The sequence below is a fragment of the Hemicordylus capensis genome, chromosome 1 (assembly GCF_027244095.1).
Source record: "Hemicordylus capensis ecotype Gifberg chromosome 1, rHemCap1.1.pri, whole genome shotgun sequence".
In the NCBI taxonomy this organism is placed as follows: Eukaryota; Metazoa; Chordata; class Lepidosauria; order Squamata; family Cordylidae; genus Hemicordylus; species Hemicordylus capensis.
In genome coordinates this window covers 449,743,589-449,762,893 of record NC_069657.1, presented here as the reverse complement: position 1 = coordinate 449,762,893, position 19,305 = coordinate 449,743,589, and the positions used below count along the sequence as shown (strand labels likewise).

The 19,305-nt window shown below is 45.1% G+C and overlaps 1 protein-coding gene across 3 annotated transcripts; it reads right to left on the bottom strand.

The window, feature by feature from the left end:
* Nucleotides 1–6,514: 6,514 nt before the first annotated feature.
* Nucleotides 6,515–15,163, bottom strand: LOC128324052 (zinc finger BED domain-containing protein 4-like). 3 transcript variants are annotated; one of them, XM_053248183.1, is made up of 2 exons: nt 15,025–15,163; nt 6,515–8,941 (listed from the first exon to the last, which is right to left on the bottom strand). In XM_053248183.1, exon 2 carries the CDS (start codon nt 8,789–8,791, stop codon nt 6,839–6,841), a length of 1,953 nt encoding a protein of 650 aa, XP_053104158.1. In that variant the 5' UTR covers nt 8,792–8,941; nt 15,025–15,163; the 3' UTR covers nt 6,515–6,838. The 3 variants fall into 3 exon arrangements, with proteins under 3 accessions (XP_053104158.1, XP_053104138.1, XP_053104149.1); XM_053248163.1 differs by having other exon boundaries at nt 14,993–15,037; XM_053248174.1 differs by having other exon boundaries at nt 14,989–15,029.
* Nucleotides 15,164–19,305: the final 4,142 nt, after the last annotated feature.

The following is a 19,305-nucleotide window of genomic DNA, read 5'->3' as shown; positions in this document are numbered from 1 at the left end:
TGACTAACTGAAGAGACTTGCCCCCTTGTGTTCATTTCATCTCAAAACCTAGCCTCCCCCCTTGTTTTTCAAACGAATGTGCAGCTGCTGCTCATTTAAGGCCCCTGGTCTACCTCCAGAGCAACTGCAATACTGTATTTTGCCTAATTCTTCCTTTTCTAGCCAGCCTGTTCCCTGTATCAATTAACTCCCCACCTGTCTCAGGAACCATCCCCACATAGGGTTGCCCCGCTAGCAGCTAGTTTAACAAGGGGACTCATCAGGAGCCACCCCTCCCCCAAGGATGGTTTTACTCTACTTGTTTTAATTGAATGGTTGGAAGAGATTGCTCTAGTGAGCTCAGTGGCCCACTGGTCACTTCCGGTATGCCACTGACCAGGGTGTCCAGGAGATATGCTGCAGCCCCGGTTTTGTAGACAGCGTCGGTGGGGGGAACTTGGGGTGGGGATGAGCACCCTTCCCTTCCTGGAAGGAAACCTGCCCCCTATGGCACTGTCTGAACCAGTTCGGCAGTCTATAAAAAGTTCATGCACATCCCTAACTGCAAGGTGGCAGAGAATCCCACAGCCGCAGGACAATTGTAAAGAGCTTGCACACATTACCTTTAGAGATGAGAGAAAAGCGAAATACAGTTTTTCCTCCGTTAATTTTCCACCTGAAGGGGAGAAGCCACAACCCTGGAGCTTTCCTTTTGATGCAATTGTAAATCCCAAAGGTCCTTACTAGAACTTGAAATTCTACCACTCAGATTACTCCTTCCAGCCGGTCAGCCAGAGGAACCACATTACTCATCAAAACCTCAAGATAAACAGTACAAACACATACTCAATGAAGAAGCAGCTTCCATGAGAAATGACCTTATGACAACAAAACGACAGCCACTCTCTTAAGTCGCTGTGAAGAGGTCTTTTTATAAGGAGGCTAAGAGAGCCTCAGAGTGGCAGAATCCCAGCCAATCCCCTGAGAGCAGGGGCGGGGGGGAGAGGTTAACTTAGTCCCATTGAACTGAATCAAGAAGACAGTTCACACCTGGGTCTTTTGGGATTGTTTGCTAAGTGATGCTATGTAATCAGTTTTACTTAGGTGCAACAAAATGAGAGGTTTTCTAGACCAGGGATTCTCAGCGTTGGGTCCCCAGATGTTATTGGACTTCAACTCCCATCATCCTCAACCAAAGGCCACTGGGGCTGGAGATTATGGGAGCTGAAATCCAATAACATCTGGGGACCCAACGTTGAGAATCCCTGTTCTAGACTCAACTCAGGGATGTAGCAAGGTTGGAGTGCGCCCAGGGACAAAGTAGTGAAGGTGGGGCCCCTGGGCCACCCAACTACTCTATTCCCCACCCCCCACAATATCATCTATCGGCATGCGTTTTGTCTTGCTGCTATGCAAAAACCACATGGCACTCACTGAACACAGAAAACTACCATATTGGGAAGAAGGCTGTGCCAGAACCCTGTGTTGGTGTGCACACACACACGTGTGTGTGTGTAGGAGGATCCAGTCATATGGGTATCCACCTTCTCTCGGACATGGTATGCCCATATATTAATTTGCGGCCCTGGTAACTGGCACAGTGATTAAAGAAGGGTGCTTAGTGATGTGGCAAGGTGTGCTAGAGATTGCTTAGAGATATGAATGACAATTTAGCCGAGGATTGCTTGTGGACTTCACATGAACTGCCCAGAACTGACACATGAGCTTCAGGAACTTGTGATCCCTACACAGTTTCATGGATGCAAAATAGTCATCCTAACAGCAATGATGGTGATTAAAATGTACTGTATTTACCTGAGCCCAAGACTAGATTTTTTCCAAGTTCTTTGGTGTTAGGAATCGTGTGGGTGTGGCTGGAGTGCGGTTTTTTCTTCAGTTCATCATCCTGGACCTTTTGGGTAAATATTTTTAAGGTGACATCTTAAATTCAAAGTCATCTTCTATTCAGATAAGTAGGGGTATATAGTTCTAGGGATACTCTTCTACACATAATCTCAGTGATCTTTACAACAACCCTGTAGGGAAGGCCATATTGCAGATGGTGAAAGAGAAATTGCGGTTAAGCAATGTTGCTTTGCCAAAGACCTGTTGGGAATTCTCTCTGGTAAGAGATACCCTTCTATTACAGCAGAGTGCACAGAGGCAAAACACAACGGAGTCTGCCTAGGTATGTGTGTATGCTGAGAGTAAAAGAAACTTGGAGCCAGGTCATAGTTTCAAATCAATATAAGGAGTCTTTATTGGTGAACTTCATTCTAGATAGTAAAGTGGAGAGATAGGAATGGGGTGTCAAACTGTGGCCAGTAGCCAGGGATGATGGTAGTTGTAGGCCAACAACTGCTGGAGGGCCACGGTTTGACACCCCTGATTCTAGCTGGATGCAGAGGGATGGTTTCTGCATCTCTGCACACATGGTGCAGGGAGAGAGGAGCGTGGGTGTTGCAAGGGAGGAGAAAGGGAAGAGGAAGATAGCAGGCAGAAAGTTTCTGAGAGTAGCAATCTACATATCTAAGGGATAATGTCAGAGCAGAAGAGAAGGGATGACCAATGTCTTGACCCTCTAGCCCTCTGACTCACTAATCTGCCCCCCTCTGTCATTGAGACATGAGACAGCGCAGAGCCCTTCACTTCCAACAAGACCATCAAGAGATGTTGTGGCAGAGACGACAACTGAACCAGGGACTTGCAGCTGTCAGTGAATAGCCATGTTTTCCGCCCCTGGCTTCACCACAGTCATACATCAAGGAGATGAGCTTGGATGTTTTCTTTAGAAAGTGGGGAATGTCAACCCCTATACCTTTTCTTCTGCATTAAGCAGGGGTGGGGCTAAGGATCCAGTGGAAAGGGAAAGCCCCACTCATTGAGGCACAGGAAAATCACCAGTCTGAACACAGACTTTAGAAATATAGGAAGCTGCCATATACCAAGTCAGACCATTGGTCCATCTAGCTCAGTATTGTCTTCACAGGCTGGCAGCAGCTTCTCCAAGGTTGCAGGCAGGAGTCTCTCCCCGGCCTATCTTGGAGAAGCCAGGAAGGGAACTTGCAACCTTCTGCATTATGTTTCTCCATAGAGCTATAGCCCCATGCCCTAAGGGGAATATCTTACAGTGCTTACACATGCAGTCTCCCAGTGTGGACCCTGCTTAGCAAAGGGGACAATTCATGCTTGCTACCACAAGACCAGCTCTCCTAAAATGCAGGGAATGGTGATGCCCAGGAAAGGTGGAGAGCTTGTGAGCGTCTGGCCATGGCTTGGGCTGAAACTCTGCCTCCACTGAGATGCTGCTGCACAGGCAGTGGGTCAGCAGCAGGCTCTGCCCAACATGCTGGTGTTGGGTCACTGGCTTCCTGGGAGGCCAATGGTGCAGCTTCAGCTGAGGATGCTACTGGCCAGCCACTGGCACTCCATGGGCAAAAAGCAGCCAGATTGGGCTTTTGTCCACCCCAGTCCATCCGCAGGCAAAATAGCTGTGCTGCTGCCTGCTGGAGAGGAAGTGGGGAAAGGAAGTGGTGTTCCTGGTGCTCATGGAAAGGGTTACTCCAGAGTTGGGTTGCCACATTATGGCTCTCCAAATCCAGGTGCCTAATTTGCATATTATGCAAAGGGGATTCAGGAGCTGCCAGTAAGACCACTCCATTCACCTCATTCTCCTCCCATGGGTGATTGGAAGGGGTGCAAAGAGGGGCACTTGCAATGGTCCCTCTTCCCAGGTAAGTGGGTATACAATTGCAGCCTCCCTCCAGCAAAAAAAAGTTCTACAGATGCCCATATCCTCAAGTGTCCAAAGTGCAATGGCAGGTTTGCAGTTGATCCTGCAGCTTCTGAGCTCCCCAGATCTCAAGGAGATCCTTTACTTCTGAAACCTCCAGTCTGCTGCTGTTCTCACTGTTTCCACTCCTCACCTCATTGGCTTCTAATTCAGTGGAGTCCTGTACTGAAGTCCTGAATGACCTTGTTACCAATGATGGAGTGGTGTAGAACTTTAGCACTCCAGAAGGGAGGGAACCTGTGTCCCTTTAGCCAGGACTGAAGGACTAATGACCAAAGAAGACAAATGGGCAGGAATGAAAATAGTTTTGCACTTGCTTGCGCTGGGAGGCCTCATACAGGAATTGATCCCTCTCTCAGCAGCATAAGTTTTGGCACTGCAGGGCTGAAGGGAATCCGTAATCAGTGAAGGGTTCTCCAGGTTTCTTCAGGTACCTCAGGATTCAGAGGTAACTTTGGAGTTTGGAGCTAAAGGCCTTTTGTCTCTGCCATCACAATGGGTCCCCCCCCCGCCACCAGCAGAACATGCTCAGGGAAAGCTGGACACTTTTTTGTTTTTAGAAGAGATTCTGAGTAAGCTACTTCCCACTGACTTGCAGAGAGATCACCACATTTTGCATGCTCAGCACGCAAGTAAGAAGTGGAATCTCAAAAAATACTCCTTACTGCAGTTAATCATGAAGGGAAAGGAATAAGTAGTGTCAGAAGTCGAGCAACATCCTGGCTGAAAAATCTGCAGGAATGGTTTGGATACACATCCTTGCAACTTTAAGCCTTAAAGATAGCTAACCTCCGGTAGGAGATAGTACCTGAAGAAGAATCTAAAACAGAGGTCAATGGCCTTGGCTCTCCAGCTACTGTTGAACTACACTCCCATCATCCCCAGTCACAATAAGTTGTGGCTGGGGTAGTTCAACAACTGCTGGAGAGCCAAGGTGTCTTACCCCCTTCTAGACAATGAGGTAAGAAGTGGATGTCCTGATTTGCAGATGACAGACACCAAACTATTCAAGATGGTGAAATCCAAAACAAACTGCAAGGACCTCCAAAAAGGTTTCTCTAAACTGGCTGAGCGAGAAACATAATGGCAAATTTGGGTCACATATACAATGATGGCGCAGTGGGGAAGTAACCTCCCTAGGCAGCAAGAGGTTGCTGGTTCTAATCCCCACTGGTATGTTTCCCAGACTATGGGAAACACCTATATCAAGCAGCAGTGATACAGGAAGATGCTGAAAGGCAACATCTCATACTGCATGGGAGGAGGCAATGGGAAACTCCTCCTGTATTCTACCAAAGAAAAACACAGGGCTCTGTGGTCATCAGGAGTCAACACTGACTCAATGGCACAATTTACTTCATACATTGATGGTATCTGAGTTGTCAGTAACTAGCCAGAAAAGGGATCTTGGAGCTGCAGTTAGTATTGAGTGGTTAGCTCAATAAAAATGCATTGAAAATACAATTTCCATCCTAGAAGGCATTATTTATTTATTTAAAATACACCCTTCTAAAAATGGCTGAACAGGGGAGAAATGATAGAAATTTATTACACTCAGTCTTCCATGGGTTCTCTCAGGGTTTTCCCTTTCACTTACTCATAAAAGAAGAGGTATTTTAAGTGCAGAATTGCCTGCTGAACAAGTGTCTTAGTTTTATTAAAGAATCCATGGGGGAAATGGCTAAGATACGAGGAACAGAAGTTGTAAAGCAGGCATGGAACCTCAAGATGACAGTTGAGTCTTCCTCCACATCCTTAAAATAGACTATATTGCATCCAAATACAGAAACCCAAACCAACTCATTTTCTTTGGGAAAGGTCTCTTTCAATGAACTATTCTGCCCAACATGCTTTCATGGATTTATTCATTTGCCATACTTATACACCAACTGATGTGTATCTCTAGGTGGTATAAATAATTTGAAAAGACAAAAATAAAAGAGTAAAAACAAAACAATTTCACAAAACAGCAAGTTGTTCCAGTAAGAACTTATCTGCCTGGATTCCTTTCAGTATCCCTACAAATGGAATGAATTTGGTCAAAATCTGTTAGGTAGTTCCCAAGTTAGCCCACTTGCCACCAACTTGAATTGGGGTGGATGACATCATCACAAACAACGCCGTTGAAGTGTCCCTATTGAGGTGTCCCTCCCGTTGAGGTGTCCTACAACTGTACCCAATTTGGTTTGTATTGGTCCAGGCATTGCAAATATAGCCAGGGACAGAGACACAGACGGAATGCCAAATGATCTCATAAACCTACTGGAAAGTAGGCTAAGAAGTTAAAACAATCTTATGGGATAAAAAAAAAATGGTTTAAAATTAATTTCAATTAAAAGCCTGAGAAAACAGATGTGTCTTGAGGGTCTTTCTAAAAGCAAATGGAAGGGGATGCTCTTATTTTGACAGAGAGCATAGTCCAAAGCCCTGGTGCAGCTACAGAGAAGGCCCAGTCCTGAGTTGCTATTGAACAAGCCAGTGGCCACCATAACCAGACATCTCCAGATGATCCTTTATAGGCAACAGGGTTCATGACAGAGAAAGCGCTCTCTTAAGTACCCTGGACCCAAACCACTGAGGGCTCTATAGGTAATAACCAGCATTTTGTATTTTTCCTTGGGAACATATTGGCAGGCAGTTCTAAAATCAGTGTTATATCATCCCTTCAGATTATCCCAGAGATCAATCTGGCTGCTAGTGGGATATTTTCTTATAAATAAGTTCTCTAGAGAGGCACACCTATCAATACTTCAGTCAGCTTTATTTATATTGAATAGATCCATTAGAAGCAGGTGATTGAACACATCCAAACAGTTAAGCCTTAAAACATCTGCAAAAGATGATGCAGTGTAAATGCTAATACAAATCCCCCATTGTGTTTCATGCAAATAAGTTTTTAAGAGATGCAGCATTCTAAGACAGATCTTAGCACCATATCCTGCAAAGTCCCAATAAGACCAAACTTGTACAGTATCCTTCCATGTCCCTCCATGCACCCAGCCCTCAGTCCCTGGGAATGGTTCCTAGTCAGCAGCTTCTGCAAAATGGGGCATTATTTCTTTCTGCTCAGTTCATGGATCTGCTTCGTGTCTCTGCAGGAGTATGGGAGACCCTGAAATCTACCGCCATCCAGTCTCTATTCAGGTTGATGAGTGCAAGCGTCTCCCGATATCTGCCTGACCGGATCCAACCTTCAGTACTAAGGACCTTCTCCAGATGCACAGAGGTGAGAGGACATGAGAAATACTGGAGTGCCACTACAGAGAGTGAGGGCCAGGTGTGCCGCTTTGTGTTCCAGTAGACCAGGGGATCCAAGTCCAACTGAGTAGGGTCTATCTTGTCCTTCAGGTAGGATTCCAGTTCTTGACTTGCCACCTCTGTTGCATTGGCATACAGCAACTGGTCTCTTCTTTCATCATAAAGAGGGGAGGTTGCATGATCACTAGGCAGGTTCCTTAGGTATTGCTTTGTAGTCTGCTCCATCAACCTCTCCTTCAATTTCTCCCCTCCCAGCTCCACATCTCCCCTTTGATATCTGAAGACGTGGTCCCTGAAGGATGGATGCAGGAAGGCCGCACAATGGTACAGAATATTTTCTCTTACTATTCCTAGGTCCCTGATGCTTTCTGGAGACCACAGCAGCTCATGGGCAACGTGAACAGCAACAGCAGCAGCTGCATCTCCTGTCTCGAGCTGAAGCACCTGGAAGCATCTTTTTATCCTGCTCTCAAGCAACAGGAGCTCATGAAGGACTTGGCCCAGAGTTGCATTTTCCTTCCTAATTGTAGTGATGGTCTCTTCAAATGGCTGCAGGAGGTAGACTAGACGGTGCATCAGCATCCAGTCATTTGGGTAAAGTTGAAGGTCAAGGCTCTCCTTCAGGTAAGCACTGAATGCCTTTTGTCGGGCAAGAAGAAACTGCATCACAGGAATGATGTCACTCGATACCTTGGGCATCTCTTCCTTCAGCAATTCCTGGGGGAGATGATACTTCCACTGTAGTTCTCTCAGGTGGCTGTGAGCCTCTGGTGATCTCTCAAAGTGTGTGAAGATTTTGCGTAGGTTTTGGAAAAGCTTTGCCATGAAAGAATATTTTCTTGCCCCCTTTAGCACTGCTCTTTTCTTAAGCAGCCTCAACCAGCGGACAAGGAAAACAACATGTCCCATACAAGAACGCCCAGTTGCCCTGACCACTGCCTCACTGGTTGTAACCACATACCCCACTTCCAGCCGCAGGGGATAGAACCACTCATGCTTCAACTCTTTTAGTTTGTAGAATAACGTTTCAGTCATGTTGCTCAGCTCAACCTCACACATGGCCAACACCGCCTGGTACCTGCCCAGAATTCCATCATCGTACACAAGCCAGTGTGCTATGAAAAACACATAGCCCAAGTTTGGTCCAGTGGCCCAGCCATCAATGGTTAAGTGGACCCATGGGCAGAGTGACATTTTCAGGCCGTGCTCAATTGCCTTCTTCATGGTGTGTCCTAAGTCGAGCTCAGCTTGCACGGCTGCAGAAGCATGTTCACCAGGGAGCAATACTTGGCTACTCTGGTGTCCAAGGACAGTAGCATTACTTGGACCAGCCACCAGATAGCTCAATAGGGGACTTTCAACACTGCTGTAATGGCTCTCACCACTGAATGCAGAATGCAAGGCAGTTCTGAGATGCATGGGTGGTGCTACAGATATTTTATCCTTTGGGTTGGTCAAGAGGAATGCCTCTCTTCCTCTTTCCTTCTCTACTTCGGGAAAATGATGTCCAGCTGCCGAATCATGTGCACTTAGGAGCCGAACTTGGCCGTGTTGGTATCCAAGGAATGCATCATTACTTGTACTAGCAGACATATGGTACAGAATTGGATCTCCAGTACTGATGTGGTGGCTTTCAACTCGGGAGCCGGAGACTGAAGCAGCTCCAGGATGCATGATTTGCACAGAGATTGCATCTAGTAGATATAGTGAGCAGGCAACATCTTCCTCCTTAGGGAGAATATGTGCAGAGGGGTAGTCCATGTCCTCTTGCTCCTCCTCTGAAGATGGTGGAATGGTATGGCTTTCTCCTCTCTCATATGCCCTAAGAGCAAGAGGAGATTACTCCCAAGGCCTTCTGGACACAAAACCTGCCTCTTCTGTTCTGATCCTGAAGCATCTCAGGGATGAGAGCTGCAAAGGAAAATAAATGTCAGGTTAACTCCAGTAGTAATACAAGTACTATTCTTTATATATGCACACACCAAGAGATTATTTCAGCTCAAAATTGTCTGTCCCTTATAGGTTGCCATTTGTCCCTTATTTTCAGCTAATAGGAAGAACCTATGGTTCAGCTCAAACCAGTTGTTTTCACAAATAATGAAATAATTCATGAGCTCCAACTCGTATCCCTGCCTACCAGAGTGCTCTGTGGTTCTGGTGGGCTGCCAACAGTCCCATATTGGGGACATTAACAAAAACATTAGTAACATCCATCAATGATTAGCTAACTCAGCACTATCCATGGATCAGGATCATGGAAATCATGCAAGTGATGGATGCTAGGTAGTGCTCATGTGTGAAACCTATTTTTATTGGCTACCAATGCTTCTCTTTCTAGAAAACAAAATTACATCACCCCCAGTTTGGCTAACCATGGTTAGATCAATAGGGCTGCAATATCCAAGAGTGCAATCTGAGTTAGCAAACCTCTCAGTTCTTTTGTGACAGTCATGAACTTCTTGGCTGGCTTGCCTTAGGCAGCCAGAGGCCGAACGTTTGGGGCAACTGCCCCCTGAACTTTAGAATCTCCTGCTAGAAAAGATTTAGGAAAGATGTCCAAAATTCTTCTTTTAAAAAAGGCTTGATAGAGTCAAGCCTTTGACGGACACATTTTCCCTCTGTTTGTTATTCTTCTTCTAGGTTTTCAATCTCAGGCAGCCTCCCCCAGCCCGGCAGCAATTTATTTCTGTTTCCGCACTGTGTGGGGGGCAGCCAAGGGTGGCAGGAAGGCAACCAACAATACTGCAGCTCCCTGATCTAAGCCTGCCCCTACTGGCCATTCCAGTCTGCATGGCCACACTTCTCAGCCAAGGCTCTTATTTATTTATTTTACACATTTTTATACCACCCAAAACTTACATCTCTGGGTGGTTTACAACAAGATAAAAACATTAGAACATTAGGTAAAAACAAAACCAAGAAATTTAAAACACAACAATTTAATTTTTTTAAAACAATATTCTAAAACAACATTAAAAACAATCAAAACAGTATCAGTTAAAAGCCTGGGTGAACACATGCATCTTTAAAGACTTTTTAAAAATTGCCATGATGGGGAGGCTCTTATTTCACTAGGGAACACATTCCAAAGCCTTAGGGCTACAACGGAGAAAGCCCATCCCTGAGTAGCCACCAGACGATCTGGTGGCGACTGCAGACGGACCTCTCCTGATCATCTCAATGGGCGATGGGGTACACAATGAAGAAGACGTTCTCTTAGCCACTCTATCTATTGCCAGGAAATTTAGGACCAACAAACGGAGGTACATTTTCCACAGAATGCATAATAAACTTGAAGAGGAGAGCTGGTCTTGTGGTATCAAGCATGACTTGCCTCCTTAGCTAAGCAGGATCTGCCCTGGTTGCATATGAATGGGAGGCTAGAAGTGTGAGTATTGTAAGATTTTCCCCTCAGGGGATGGAGCCACTCTGGGAAGACCAGAAGGTTTCAAGTTCCCTTCCTGGCAGCATCTCCAAGATAGGGCTGAGATTCCTGCCTGCAATCTTGGAGAAGCTGCTGCCAGTCAGTGTCAATATTGAGCTACATAGACCGATTGTCTGACTCAGTATATGGCAGCTTCCTATGTTCCTAACTTGTGGAATTCTCTTCCACAAGATGTGGTGACAGCCAACAACCTGGATGGCTTTAAGAGGGGTTTGGATAAATTCATGGAGGAGAGGTCTATCAATGGCTACTAGTCTGAGGGTTATAGGCCACCTGCAGCCTCAAAGGCAGGATGACTCTGAATACCAGCTGCAGGGGAGTAACAGCAGGAGAGAGGGCATGCCCTCAACTCCTGCCTGTAGGCTCCCTGTGGTATCTGTTGGACCACTGTGTGAAACAGGATGCTGGACTAGATGGGCCATGGGCCTGATCCAGCAAGGCTTTTCTTATGTTCTTATCAATACCGCCTGATATGTACATCTCTAGGCAGTGTGCAAAATTTAAAATATTTAAGAGTCATAGATTAAAATACAATACACAATAGAAACAATAGTATAACACAGTTATTAAAACAAATTAATTATTGAAATTAATTCTAATTAAAAGCCTTTGAGATAAAGTGAGTCTTGAGGGTCTACCTCAAGACAAACAGAGAAGGAGATGCTCTTAGTTCAGCAGGGAGCACATTCCAAAGCCCTGGGCAGCCACAGAGAAAGCCCGCCCTGAGTCGCCAAATGAGCCAGTGGCAACCATAATCAGATCTTTCCAGAAGATCATAACAGCTGGCAGGGTTTATGATACAGACATTCTCTTAAACGGCCTGGATCCCAACCGTTAAGGGTAATAACCATTAATAGTTAATAACCAGCATTTTGTATTCCACCTAGAAACATATCAACAGCCAATGCAATTCTTTTAAAACCGATGTTACGTGTTGTCCCAGAGACCAATCTGGCTGCATACTGTACCAGTTGTAGTTTCCAGACTACATACAGAGGCAGCCTCACGTAGAGTGCATTACAGTAGTCAAGCCTGGAGGTTACCAGCATATGCACCACTGTTTTTTAGGTTGTTTACCTCCAGAAACAGACAAAGCTGATGTATCAGCCAAATCTGATAAAAAGCGCTCCTAGCTACTTCCTCAACCTGAGAAACCAGACAGAGCTTTGGGTCCAAGAGCACTCCCAAGCTATGCACCTGGTCTTTTAGGGGGAGTTTAACCTCATCCAGAACAGGCAGATCTAAACCATCTCTCAGGGCCTGACTCCCCACAGTCAGTACCTCTGATTTATTTGGATTCCTCATCCAGTTTGTTATCCCTCATCCAGCCCATTACTGCCTCCAGGCAGGCATTTAAGAAAGATATGCCATTTCCTGATGAGGTCGACATGGAGAAATAGATCTGGGTGTCACCAGCATATTGATAACACCCTGCACCAAACCTCCCGATGATATCTCCCAGTGGTTTTATGTAGATGTAAAAGAGCATGGGAGACAGTATGGCATGGGAGACACACTTTATTTCTCGCTTAGTGGAACAACAGTCTCCAAGCGACATTATCTGGAATCTACTAAAGAGGTAGGAACAGAACCATTGTAAAACAGTGCCACTCGATCCCACCTCCCTCACGCGATCCAGAAGGATACCATGGACGATGGTATCGAAAGCTGCAGAGAGATCCAAAAGGATCAATAGAGTCACACTCCCTCTGTTGATAGGCAGTTGGTGATCATCCATCAGGCCAACCAAGGCAGTCTCAACCCCATAGCCCTCATGAAAGCCAGTTTGAAATGGGTCTAGATAACCTACATCATACAAAACTGCCTGGACCTGCTCAATCATCTTGTCCCTCTCTACTCCCAGGCCCACCCCCTCACACACACCATTGGCTGGCTGAGAGTCTCCCACCCTCCAAATGGCCCCCAAAAGCCTTCCATGCCACTGCCTCTAAAAGGCCCTTCCAGCTCAGTGGCTGGCTGTATCTCCTCCCCCTCATGTCATCAGCTAAGCTACATGACCTGTAGTGCTACCGCCTACTTAAAGAGAAACGTGTGCACGCAGCATGCCTTTTAAATTACTAGCATTCTGGTTTGGGCGCTTCCTCCTCTTCCACATGGACAATTGTGTCGTCCATTCATAAACAAACAGAGCAGACCGAGCCCCAAGCAGACACTGTGCCTCTGAGAGGTAGATCAAATCCATCTGGAGACTATGTACACCGTAGGAGAATGGAGGAAGTGTTTTTGCTTGCTTTGATAGTACGGAGCTCCCCTGGATGATGGAAGCTTCTGACCCCTTCCTGAGGATGTTGCTTTAGAGTTGGATGATGGATTGAGATAGTGCCAGACATGGGTTTAGATTGGAACCATTTTCTAAGCAGACGGCCTTTGGGAGAGAGGGCTAAGGCATCTCCTATTGGGGCTCTGCTATCACCCCAGCCTGAGAGTTCTTTCTTTCTATGGCCCTTGGGAATTTTGTCCCTAGATACATGAATTGGATCAACTAAACATAGAAAAGCCAGAGTTGCTAAGGGTGATCATCAAGGACTCCAAGTTAGGGTTCAGTGAGAGTCAGGTTAGTGGATGTGTTTGACCACATTTTGTTAAATCCTTATGCTCTTTTGGTTGATGATTTTGTTATATATAATACTTGTGAAGCAACTTTTAATTGAACTAATTGCAAAGTAAAATTTATTGTTTATCTCGAAAGGAAAATTGTAGCTTCTCTTTCTCCACCCGATACCTATAGGCCTTACGTAAAGTGTGCCATCAAGTTGATTTTGACTCCTGGTGCCCACAGAGCCCTGTGGTTTTCTTTGGTAGAATACAGGAGGGGTTTACCATTGCCTCCTCCCACGCAGTATAAGATGATGCCTTCCAGCATCTTCCTATACCACTGCTGCCCAATATAGGTGTTACCAGCAGGGATTCATACTGGCAACCTTCTGCTTGTTAGTCAAGCATATCTCTACCAAAGATTTTTTGTGTGACAGAAGTTGAAAGGTTGTGGTCAACTCAGCCTAAAGCACAAAAATCTACTGGGTGGCGGCAATTAAATTGGTAATTGTCAAGGAGATCTCGTGGTAGCACTGCGGGGCAGATCTTCCACAGTATGAAAAGGTTTAATTATCAAAATCAGGGAGATGCTGAGAGGCTGGATCTTTTCAGGATCTTGCAATGCCCCTGCATGAGAATGTGCATTTATATTGTTCTAGATGCAGGGTAGGCAGGGGAAATGGTCGATATTAAGCTTGAGTTGAGATGATGCTTAGACAGATGTAGTTGTGGTGCATTTAAGGGAGCACATTGCTCAAGGGCCTTTAACTATATGCAAAAAGCAGCCTTGTGGTACAATGACGACTACCAAATCCATTGCGGTATACACGTTTGAGGAGTAGAGCCAGTTTTGTCACAGGAACATAGGAAGCTGCCATATACTGAATCAGACCATTGGTCTATCTAGCTCAGTATTGTCTTCACAGACTGGCAGCGGCTTCTCCAAGGTGGCAGGCAGGAATCTCTCTCAGCCCTATCTTGTAGAAGCCAAGGAGGAAACTTGGAACATTCTCCTCTTCTCAAAGTGGCTCCATCCCCTGAGGGGAATATCTTTGTGCTAAAGGTTCTAGTCTCCCATTCATATGCAACCAGGGCAGGCCCTGCTTAGCTAAGCAGACAAGTCATCCTTGCTACCACAAGACCAGCTCTCCTCTTGTCAGATGCAAGTAGTGTTCTCTTCAATTGGCAGAATATGCACACAGGCTCTGGTACAGGGGAAAATACAGTCAGACTAAAAAGTCTTGAGAAGCAAGGAGGAACTCTGCATGTGAGTCATGCTCCTTTTTCCATGAGAAGCCGCCACCCTCACTTAGAGGTGTGGCTGTGGGGCGTGACTTTTGGGTAGGCCATGGGGGCTGCCATAAAGAGCACCTGCACTTCTGAATTCATGAATACACCACAGGCTGTACATTGCTTCCAACTTCAAAAAAGTGTGAACATACATACACCAGTTGGTGAGAGCAGCCTCACAACCAGCCATCTGCAATAATAAAAAAACATTCTTTATCCCACCCTTCCAGTTCCTATCGAAGGCCAAAGCTACTTATTACTAAAGTTATATTTATTTATTTTTACATTTGTATATCCCACTCTGGCTCCAAGGAGCCCAGAGCAGCGTACATGGTTATGTTCATCTTCACAACAATCATGTGAGGTAGGTTAGGCTGGAGAGATACATGACTGGCCCAGAGTTACCCTGTGAGCTTCATGGCTGAATGAGGATTTGAACTTTGGTCTTCCCAGTCTCTAGTCCAACACTAAACACTATGCCATGCTGGCTGTTCCATAACAAGTTGTTCTCTGGGTAACTCAAGAACTTGGAGAGTTTCACCTCTGATGCAACTCTAAACCCGGAACACTCCCAGGAACTAGATAGTCCATAGAACAGATTACTTCCCCATCAGATAGAACCATTGCTCACCACCCCATCAAGATTTAAAAAACAAATCCTACTTACATACCCAGTAGAGAAGCAGATTCCCTACAAACTGACCTTATAACAAAAAGATCCTCTGAGCAAGTGGAAATAACTCTTTATATAGGAAGACCAAGACGGGCAAAGCTGCCAGCCAATCACATTGCCATCCAATCCCCTGACAGCAGCCAAAAAGGGAGATTAACCTAGTGCATTGATTCCCAACTTGGGAGCCTCCAAATGTTGCTGAACTTCAACTCCCATCATCCCCAGCCACAGTAAATTATAGCTGAGGCTGATGGGAGTTGTAGTTCAGCATCATCTGGAGGCCCCCAGGTTAGGAACCACTGACTTAGTTTGATTGATGTGAATGGAGAAAGATCACACCTGGGGCTTTGGGGATTGTTGCTAATCATTAGCAAGTGGCAAGGAATGAGTTTTACTTAGTTCCACCTAAGTAAAGGAACCAGACAGGAGGAATAGCTCAGAGATGCAGAAGTTACTCAGCATAATAACAATGAAGAGAGAGAGCAGCATGGATACAGATGAGTCATATATGTTTTTTGCCCCTTTACGGGAGGAAACGTGTTAATATGTTCTAAGGCAACCAATATGTTCTAAGATGCACTCTGCATCTTCTTGTTCTTCACGGACATGCAGTTACACACAATGAACAAAGTCAGGAAATGTTACAACCTAGCAGTTTTTCCACCCTCCTTCATTCAGACTGAAGGCCAAGGAAGTCTTTGTATTACCAGCAGCCTGAAACCACTCTATCAGGACTGGCTGGTGAAATCTTTCCCCTCTCCCAGAGAAAAAGAAGTGTCTTGAAAATAAAGGTTAAGAAATAATTGAATCATTTAACTCAGGGTTTCTTAACCTTGGGCCCCCAGATGTTGTTGGACAACAACTCCCATAATCCCCAAGCAAATGCCATTGCAGCTGAGGAGTCTGGGAGTTGTAGTCCAACAACATCAAGGTTAAGAAAACCTGATTTAACTCATTTCTCTGAAGTAGATAAAGGGACCAACTCAGCCAGATAGGCATCTGACAGTGGCCTCCTTCCTTTGCTTCTTTTTACCTCAGCACCGCTAGGCTTCAGTGCTTGTGCTCCACTTTTACCTTATACCTCATAAGGGAGAAAGGCTACTGAGTCCCTTGGAAGGACCAGATAGGCCAGGACTTTCAATTGTTTCTTAACAGGCAGAGAGTCAAGGTTCAACTTCGCCTAGCACATGAGGGTGCATGGAGCCTCATTTCTAAAGCCATAATCATATACCAGACTGTACAAAGGCTTAACAGCTTATAAGTGAAGATGGTCACCTTAATTTGCAATTTCCATTCTTTTTAGAGCCCAAGTGAAAATGTGAAGCTGAAGCAGCTTAACTCTCTTGTAAACCAAAGGATTTGGAAATACTGAATTTTACCTGCATAGGCTGGTGGCAACAGAAAAAGCTGAGGATTATGTTACAGCAATGTTTAAGAAGAAATTCGTAACATGTGCCTTTGAGCTTAAGGTGAGTGCTGTTAACTTAGCAGGCAACAACTACAATGAGAACCTAAAGCAAAACCTTTAGTCAGAATCCTCTGATCATAATAGGCTCCTCAGGCACTACCCGAGAGCAGTGGGGCGAAGAGGAAAGGAGTCCCACCTCCTCTGCATCACTCATCCCCACACTCTCACTTATAGGTCTGACAGGGCATGTCTGAAGAGGGAAAAGCGCTCTCCGTGGTGGCAGGCAGATCTGTGATTGCAAGGGTAGATCAATGCACCCTTGTAATCACAGGTCCATTTGCCATCATGGAGAGGGATTTTCCCTCTTCAGACAATCCCCATTGGATGTGTGAGTGAAAGGGCACAGGGATGTGTGATGTGGTGAGGGCAGGGCATCTTCCCCCTTCACCCCACCGCTCACAGGTACGTCAAGCCTTCTACACTAGACTTGACTTTTGTTATGTGCTGTATGTGGGGCTGCCTTTGTACGTAGTCCGGAAACCTCAGTGGGTTCAGAACGTGGCAGCCAGGCTGGTCTCTGGGTCATCTTGGAGAGACCATGTTACTCCTTTACTGATAGAGTTACACTGGCTGCCAATACGTTTCCAGACAAAATACAAAGTGCTAGTTAGAACTTACAAAGCCCTAAACAGCTTAGGCCCTGGGTATTTGTACACCGCTCTGGGCTCCTTGGAGGAAGAGCAGGATATAAATGTTAAAAATAAATAAAATAAAATAAAATAACAAGCCCCACCGCCCATGGAGGTCATCTGAGGAGATCCGTCTCCAGTTACCGCCAACTCGTTTGGTGGCTACATGGAGACGGGTCTTCTCGGTCGCTGCCCCGAGATTGTGGAATGCTCTCCCTGCTGAGATACGATCCTCCCCATCTCTGGCAATCTTAAAAAAACACCTGAAAACCCATCTTCTCGCCCAAGCTTTCTCAGCTTCCTAATATTTTTGGGTTTTAATTTCTGGGTTATTTTTAAATTGTTAAATTGTTTTTAAGTTTTTGTATATGTTTTTAACTGGTTTTATGTTATTGTAAACTTCCAAGAGACGGAAGTTTGGGGCGGTATACAAATTTGATAAAATAAAATAAATAAACTAACCCCTGAAGGAGCCTAATACGTACAATAAATGTTCAAGTTGTATGAGGAGCTTTCAGGGGTTTGTCAAAATTAATTGTCAAAAACAGAGAGGTCCGTCTGCAGCTGCCACCGGCTCCTCTGGTGGCCACTCAGGGATGGGCCTTCTCCGCTGCTGCCCCGAGGCTTTGGAATGCGCTCCCTAGTGAAATAAGAGCCTCCCCATCTTTGACAACTTTTAAAAAGTCTTTAAAAACACATCTCTTCACCAAGGCTTTTAATTAATGTTGTTTTAATGGTGTTAATGCTGTTTTAAAATATTATTTTAAATGTTTAAATTGTTGTAATGTTTGTGTGTCCCCCACCTTTTTGTCTTAACGAATGTTTTATTTTGTTTTTATTTTGTTGTAAACCGCCCAGAGACGTAAGTTTTGGGCGGTATAGAAACGTTTTAATAAATAAGTAATAAATAAATAAATAACTTGCTGTTTTAAGACAAGAGTTCAAGTTCTCGCAATCTGGCTCAAGCCAGTAAACTGGAATCTTAGGGTGATGCCTTCCGATCTACCACATGATCAGGGGCATAGCTAGGGGAGACGGAGCCTGTGTTTGCCCCTCTCTCCGGTGGCCCCTGGGAGTAAGGGTCTTGCAGGCCCAAATCTGTTGGGATTCTTCCACAGCATTGTCTCCGTTCTTGTACTAGACATCCTTGTCTGTATGTTTTGTCTCTATGTAGTGGCTATATAGGTGGCGGTGTCATGATTTTGTCAGCTTCTTGCTTGCTGACTGAGAGGTTCAAACTGAGAGGTTCTCACTCTCTATGCATAAGAGACTGTTAGCCTGTTTATTGTTCTCTTAGTCTAGTTTTAGTTATTAATAAATATCAAACTTGTTTCTCAGTTAAAGTTTCTTCCTATACAATTAAGAACATAAGAAGAGCCCTGCTGGATCCGGCCCAACGCCCATCTATTCCAGCATCCTGTTTTGCACAGTGGCCCACCAGATGCCGCTGGAAGCCTCAGACAGGAGTTGAGGGCAGGCCCTCCCTCCTGCTGTTACTCCCCCGCAACTGGTACTCAGAGGCATCCTGCCTTTGAGGCTTGGGGTAGCCTGTAGCCCTCTGACTAGTAGCCAATGATAGACCATGAAGTTATCCATACCCTTCTTAAAGCCATTCAGGTTGTTGGCTGTCACCACATCTTGTGGCAGAGAATTCCACAAGTTGATTATAGAGGATAAGTAATTTCTCTGCAAGCAAATCAAGATGGGGAGCATGAAGTGCCTATCACCAGCAAAAATGTCTGATGTTGTCCTGCTCCTCTACTGCCTTATGAAGCACCTTACCTTTTGGTTTTATTAGCGGCATTGTATTGACTACAAAACCACATTTTTTTTCCTCCTTCACTCAGCAGGCATAAGATGTCTATGTCAATGATATGGCACTTATTTCCTGTGCTGAGAATGGCCTTAGAAGAATGCTGGCTAGACTGGCTGATTGTTGTGAAAAGGAGACATTGATTAACTACCACAAAATAAAAGTGGTAGTTTTCAGCAGTAGTAATGTCAAACATAAGTGGTCAACTATTGCCTAACAGATAGAGCAATGCTTCTCTTTTAAATATTTGGGCATTTTCTTCCATAAGTCCCTTGTATGGAAGACACACTTCAATGTTGTTCTAACAACTGCTTGACAATCTGTGGGGCTTATGCTTAAGATTTCCAACTCTAAAAGGGGGCAATTAATAGGCCCAACACTTAAATATTTCAGGGCAAGAT

Excerpts from the sequence above, each read along its gene's own strand:
- LOC128324052 (XM_053248183.1), bottom strand. The coding sequence starts at position 8,791 with ATGGACTACCCCTCTGCACATATTCTCCCTAAGGAGGAAGATGTTGCC.